Source organism: Gorilla gorilla, chromosome 22 (assembly GCF_029281585.2).
Source record: "Gorilla gorilla gorilla isolate KB3781 chromosome 22, NHGRI_mGorGor1-v2.1_pri, whole genome shotgun sequence".
In the NCBI taxonomy this organism is placed as follows: Eukaryota; Metazoa; Chordata; class Mammalia; order Primates; family Hominidae; genus Gorilla; species Gorilla gorilla.
In genome coordinates this window covers 5,833,863-5,841,090 of record NC_073246.2, presented here as the reverse complement: position 1 = coordinate 5,841,090, position 7,228 = coordinate 5,833,863, and the positions used below count along the sequence as shown (strand labels likewise).

The following is a 7,228-nucleotide window of genomic DNA, read 5'->3' as shown; positions in this document are numbered from 1 at the left end:
TACAAGGGATCTAGGTTGTGTTCTCCTTATAAGAATCTAACTAGGCTGGCTGCTGTGGCTCACGCCTGTAATCCCAACACTCTGGGAGGCCGAGGCAGGTGGATCACAAGGTCAAGACAATCCTGGCCAACATGGAAACCCCATCTCTACTAAGAATACAAAAATTAGCTGGGTGTGGTGGCGCATGCCTGTAGTCCCAGCTACTCAGGGGGCTGAGGCAGGAGAATCACTTGAACCCGGGAAGCAGAGGTTGCAGTGAGCCGAGATTGTGCCACTGCACTCCAGCCTGGCGACAGTGGGAGATTCAGTCTAAAAAAAAAAAAAAGAAAAAATAGAATCTAATACCTGATGATCTGATGATGTGAGGTGGAACAGTTTCAGCCCAAAGCCATCCCCACTCCGTGGAAAAATTATCTTTCACAAAACCAGTCCCTGGTGTCAAAACTTTGGGGACCACTGCTGTAGGCAGTTATATCACAATAGTAATATCTAAACATGGAAAAGATACAGTAAAAACATAGTACATTGGGAGACCGAGGCGCGCGGATCACCTGAGGTCAGAAGTTCGAGACCAGCCTGACCAACATGGAGAAACTCCATCTGTACTAAAAATACAAAATTAGCTGGGCGTGCTGGCGTGGGCCTGTAATCCCAGCTACTCATTAGGCTGAGGCAGGAGAGTCACTTGAACCCCAGAGGCAGAGGTTGCAGTGAGCCAAGACCGTACCATTGCACTCCAGCCTGGGCAACAAAATAAAACTCCTTCTCAAAAAAAAGAAAGAAAGAAAAAAATATATATATATTACAAAAGTTAGAGAGAGTGGTACACCAGTATAGGACACTTAGCATGAACAGAGGTTGCAGGACTGGCAGTTGCTGTGATGAGTCAGTGAGTACTTGGTGAGTGAATGCGAAGGCCTAGGATATTACTGTACATAACTATAGACTTTATATGCACTGTACACTTAGGCTACACTAAATGTATTTAAAATTTTTCTTTCTTTAACAAGTTCATCTTAGCTTATTGTAACTTTATAAACTTTTAATTTTTTTAACTTTTTGATTCTTATAATAACACATCTTAAAACAAAAACACATTGAACAGCTGTACAGAAATACTTTATATCCTTATTTGATAAGCTTTATTTATTTTTATTTTTTATGTTTTAAACTTTTTTGTTAAAAACATACAAACACACACACTAGCTTAGCCCTGTAAGGGTCAGGATAATCAATATCACTGTCTTCCATCTCCAAATCTTGTCCCAGTGAAAGGTCTTCAGGGTTTTCAAGGGCAATAACATACATGCAGCTGTCATCTTCTATGATAACAAGGCTTTCTTCTGGAAGAACTCCTGAAAGACCTTCCCGACGCTGTTTTATAGTTAATTATTTTTAATGAGTAGAAGTACTACACTCTAAAATATGAATAAAATGTATAGTATTGTAAATACTGTTGATCCTTGAACAGTGCAAGGGTTAGGGGACCAGCTCCTGTGCAGTTGAAAATCCATATATAACTCTGGGCTATCCCCAAACTTAACTACTAATAGCCTATTAACTGCAAGCTTTGCTGATCAAATAAACAATTAATGCATACTTTGTTAATTGTATACTGTATTCTTATAATAAAGAGAGAAGAAAATTCTATTAAGAAAATCATAAGGAGGAGAAAATATGTTTACTGTTCATTAAGTGAAAGCGGATCATCATAAAGGTCTTCGTCTGCATATTCATGTTGAGCAGCCTGAGGAAGAGAAGAGGAGAAGTTGATCCTGTTGTCTCAGGGGTGGGAGAAGCAGAAGGAAATTTGCATATAAGTGAACTTGTGCATTTCAAATCCATGCTGTTCAAGGAGCAACTGTACATAAACTAGTCACATGGTCATTTATTATTATTACCAAGTATGACATATGGTACATAATTAGATGTGCTAACCTTTAATGCCACTGATAAATGTAGTGGGTTTGCTTATACCAGCCTCACTGCAAACACATGAGTAATGCGTTGTGCTATGATGTCATCATGGCCACAGTGTTACTAGATGGTAAGAATTTTTCAGCTCTGTTATCTTAAGCGACCACCATTGTATGCAGTATAGCATTTACCAAAAAACCATTATGCCACACAGGACCATATTTGGGGCTTTTAGTGTCCCCTGTCCCCAAGATCCTTCTATTAAAAATGTGAGCTCATGCATGGTTTAAAATTTGTGATGGTGTGCAGTGGACACATGGGGGATTGACATATTTTTTTTCTTTACTTTTGAATAGTTGGATTTTTTTTTTTTTTCAAGACAGAGTCTCACTCTGTCGCCCAGGCTGGAGTGCAGTGGCGTGATCTCAGCTCACTGCAAGCTCGCAAGCTCTACCTTCTGGGTTCATGCCATTCTCCTGCCTCAGCCTCCTGAGTAGCTGGGACTACAGGTGCCCACCACCAGGCCCAGCTAATTTTTTATATTTTTAGTCGAGACTGGATTTCACCGTATTAGCCACGATGTTCTTGATCTCCTGACCTCGTGATCCGGCCACCTTGGCCTTCCAAAGTGCTGGGATTACAGATGTGAGCCACCACGCCCAGCCGAAGATGACTTCTTAAAATAGACACAAAGTATGAAAATACTTGTAGCCCAAGTAAATTCTTATTAGAGGGAATCCACTGAAGAGGAGTAATCATATGCATACAATGACATGTTATATACTAGATGTTAGTCAGCTGATACTTGTTCAATGGGCTCATGGACAAATGCACATAATATTAAGGTTAGAAGGTATTCACGACTTTACATAATCAAATTGTATCTGGACCAATGTAGAACAACTAAGGCTAATATGACAGCCTTCCCTCAGGGGCTACCCAGTCAACTTGCAGATTGACGACATTGAAACCCATCCCTCAGGGATTTTGTTCTCACCGAAATAGACACTTATTCTGGGTATGAACTCACCCTTTACATTTGCAATTGTTCTGCTGGTACTACCATGAGTGAACTTAAATAATTTGTTATTCACCATCATGATATCCCATACAACATTGTTTTTGACTAAGGAATTCATTTCACTGCAAAAGAAAATATGGTATTAGGCTCATGTTTGTGCAATTCATTGGATTTACAACATAATCCCCATCACCTAGAAGAATCTGACATGATGGAATGGAATCATGTAACTCAGTTAATGCTCCCAGCTGGTAAACAACACATAGTGAGGTTGGGATGTTGTCCTACAGTGTGTCGTATAAACTTAGAGTCAGTGACCACCGTGTAGTGTTATTTATCTTACAACAAAAACACATGAATCTGAAAGTCAAGGGGAGGGGGCTCCCTGCACTATTATGCCTAATTTGCACTTGCAGACTTTTTCTTCCCTTTTGTGAAACTTTGGGTTCTCTTCATTTAGAGATACTGATTCCCCAGGGAGGAAACTAACTTCTTTTTTTTTTTTAATTTACAAAAGGTAGGCTACGTTTATTAGAGTCACACACAGTTGACTGTCTCAGTGTGACTCAAGACCACAAAAAAAACATTTTTCCTTCACTTCTGAGTCCTGGGGTTAAGACCTAGACCAGCAAGCATACTGCTTGGGGTCCCTTCACAGGTTTACAAGTTTTTCATTGAGGGCAATCTGTGACTGTGTGAGGTTGGCCAGGTAGGTCACCATCAACAGGTCATTGATGTTGCTGTGGAGCATGGTCTCGAAGTCATCGGGAACTATTTTTGGTACTTGGTTAACCAGGCTCATCAGGAAGTGGCCCACCTTCCTGATGGTATTGTCAGCTGACACCTTTCCAGATAGTATATCCTCTGCATATTGCAACACTATGCTCAGGGCATCCTGGATGCGAGCTGATGCCCCTGCTACTTGCTGCAAGTCACTTGAGAGTCCAATCACTCTGTTGGGGCTAAAGCAGGTCTTCATGATCAGGTCAACTCTGATGCATTCCGTGTCATAGTATGCGTATTTCACTGTCAGAGGTGTGAACACTCCCACAGTCCTCCCAGGGACACCCATTAAAGTGCTGACATAGGCTTTGATGCTCATATGGCCGTTCTGGAGACTTGTGTCCACAGTGAGGTGAATGGGGTTGGGGGCCTCTCGGCTGTAGTACTCATGGATCAGCACAGAGTGCTCTGTGATGTCATGGCCTGCAGCGTACCACCCCAAGATGAGCTCATTTGGAGAAACTTTTTTATGCAGTTCATACAAGTTCTTAGCAAATTCCATGTCAACAGCCACTTCATCTGACTCATTGTGTGACACTGAAAAGCAATTGGTGACCTCCACTGAGTGTTTATTGACAGTTCCCAACAGGGTCCCGATAACTCGGGCAGCACCCTTTTTGCATCTCTCATAGCTGTCCACAGTGGAGGCCAAAATGACTGGGTGCAGCCTGACCACACGGCCACCAGGGAAGGGCCCTGGAAGAGCAAGACCAGGCAGAGCGGGTACTGGGGTCTGTGCTGGAGCTTGCGCTGAGGCCAGGGTCTGGCTTTAGATGACAGGTTTCATTAAGTGGAAGCTGAAATACCATTTGGGGATATTTAGTTCTTCTTGAAACTAACGGTAAAGAAAACAGCAGACCTATTAACAGGTAATTGATCTAGAGATAGCCAAGGTGAAATTGGGTTTCTCTATTCAGTAGGGGCAGGGAGGACTATGTGTGGAACACAGGATTATCTCAGTCATTCCATGTGTGATAGTACATGAAAGAGATGAGCAGTTGTAGTGCTGTTCACTGTGCAAAAGTATCCCTTCTTCCTAACGTGGGAGGGCTGCTTTTGTAAATATGGCTGTGCTATTTCTCACTGGTCCTGCCTCTTCTGTTCTTGGAATCAAACTCAGTCCATGACAGATCCCACTACTAGCTGAATTTCTTTATTAGTCCTATCACAAATGAAATTTTGTATTAGCACCTCAGGGGATTTCTTTAATTTTGCAAAAGTATGTCATCCTAATTTATTATTTTTTTCCTAAGATCTGGCAATGAGCATCGGTTCTCTGCTTCCTATCTTACCCTGCTCACTCACAGCTGCTTCAGGTGACCTCCTTTTTAGGTTCAGAGTTATGGCTGACCTCTGCTTTAATCAAAACGAATGTATTTTGGTTTCTCATTTTGCTTATTGCTTCTATCTTCAAATTAGAAATCCTAGAGCTCATTAGATTTACTTTTATGTTTATTTTTGAAAGAGCATCCTGCTCTGTCACCCAGGCTGGAATGCAGTGGTACAATGACTGCTCATTGCGACCTTGACCTCCTGGGCTCAAGTGATTCTCCTGCCTCAGCCTCCTGAGTAGCTGGGATTACAGGCACCTGCCACCACACCTGGCTAATGTTTGTATTTTTAGTAGAGACAGGGTTTTACCATGTTGGCCAGCTGGTCTCGAACTCCTGATCTCAGGTGATCTGCCCACCTTAACCTCCCAAAGTGCTGGGATTACAGGTGTGAGCCACCGTGCCCAGCCGATTTTTATGACCATGAATGGGGACAGATTTCTTAAACAGATCACAAAGAGCCATAGACTTAAGGGAATAAATTGATAAATTAGACTATATTCAAATTAAGAATTTCTGTTTATTAAGAGACATCACTAAGTGACAAGACAAGTTGCAGAGTGGAAACAGATCTATGAACACATAGAACTGACAGAGGGCTCACATCGACAATATGTAAAGAGCTCTTAAAAATCACTAAGAGAAAGAACAATGGGTAAAACACTTAAATGTGTAATTTATAAAAGCAAAACTTGAATGTGTTCAGCTTTCTTAATATCCATGTAAATGCAAATTAACATCACAACAGGATAACATATCCTCCAAAACGGCTAAAATGTAAAAGATAGAACACCAAGTGTTGGAGAGAATCTGGAGCAACAAGAACTCTCATCACTGCTGGAGGGGATACTGTGTTTGGCATTGAATAAAGGTTCTAGAAAGGAGCACATTTAGGACCCAGGTATTTCACTCTTAGGATAACAGAAACGCATGCACATCTGCATCAAAAGACATCTATGGAAATGTGTGTGGCATCATTCTCTGTCATTGGAAAAATATCTTGAAACAAAACCCAAATGTGACATCTGTTTTCCAGCTTGGAAGCTGTCACTCCTGTCCTCACAACAACAACAAAAAACACCTTGAACAAACTGAAAATTACAACTTTTCTTAGATCCATCAGAGACTTGAGGTTAACAGGGCAAACCGTTATCCCCCAAATTGGAGAGGCAGTGAGTCCCAGCCTAACAGGATCGGAGACTGGCCACTGGAGCCAGAACCATGGTGGGAAGACTTACATGTAAACAACAAATCGCTGGAGGCTCCATGCACATAAACTTGAGAATTAAGAATTAAGGGAGCCCAGTCTTAGGGGGCCCTACACTTTCATGAACCTCCAAGAGCTCTGCGAGACGCTCTTATGCACATCAGAGAAAAATTCCCTCTTGCTTCCCACAGGGAAGGGGAAAAGTAACTACTTTGAAATACGCCCTGGGTGTTCCGTTCTCCTTAGCAAAAGCCTGCCCCAGGGAAACTATTTCACAAGAGTCTAACCACCTTGGGCTTTAGCAGGGCCTAACACATGTTAGAATAAGAATAAAAATTGCATCAAACTTTTCTTCAGAACCCATGCAAGCAAGCAAGAAAATTCCACCAACCTAAAATTCTGTATCCTGCAAAATTATCTTTCCAAAGTGAAGGAAAATAAAAACTTTCTCAGACAAACACAAATTTGCTGTCAGTAGATCTGTAAAAATATTAAAAGAAGTTATCCAGAGAGAAGAAAATGATATAGGCTAAAAACTTGGATCTACATAAAGAAAAAAGGTTTTAGAGAAGGACGAAAGGGGCTTCCTGCCTCCCTCCTCCATGGGGCACTGGTGCTATGCCCAGCACCCAGATGCCCCTACCCAAAGCTGAATAAGAACACAGAGCACCGTGAATGGCTGGCTCTAAAAGGAAAAGTGGAAGACTTGTGTTCTCAACCCACAGCTGCTACTGCTACATTTAAAGACACTGCAGTGAACATTGTAAGTTCTCTGCCTCATGGAGGGAGGAATCTATTCCAAAGACTCTGAGAAAAACAGTAAATTAAACACAAATATGGTGAAAGCTGGTTCCTGAGCTTTATTGATGTTAATAATGCACCTTATTGGCCAGGCACAGTGGCACATGACTGTGATCCCAGTACTTTGGGAGGCCAAGGTGGGAAGATCACAAGGTCAGAAGATCGAGT

At 41.9% G+C, this 7,228-nt stretch overlaps 1 protein-coding gene across 1 annotated transcript; it reads right to left on the bottom strand.

Annotated features, from left to right (window-relative positions):
• Nucleotides 1-3,528: 3,528 nt before the first annotated feature.
• On the bottom strand, nucleotides 3,529-6,006 carry LOC129530568 (eukaryotic translation initiation factor 3 subunit F-like). Its single transcript, XM_063702789.1, has 2 exons — nucleotides 5,975-6,006; nucleotides 3,529-4,488 (listed from the first exon to the last, which is right to left on the bottom strand). Exons 1-2 carry the CDS (start codon nucleotides 6,004-6,006, stop codon nucleotides 3,591-3,593), a joined length of 930 nt encoding a protein of 309 aa, XP_063558859.1. The 3' UTR covers nucleotides 3,529-3,590.
• Between the last annotated feature and the right edge of the window lie 1,222 nt (nucleotides 6,007-7,228).

Coding starts and splice junctions, on each gene's coding strand:
- LOC129530568 (XM_063702789.1), bottom strand. CDS start 6,006: ATGTCTTTTGATGCAGATGTGCATGCGTTTCT. Junction 4,489..5,974: donor GCAGATGTGCATGCGTTTCT/GTTATCCTAAGA, acceptor TGTCATCTAAAG/CCAGACCCTGGCCTCAGCGC.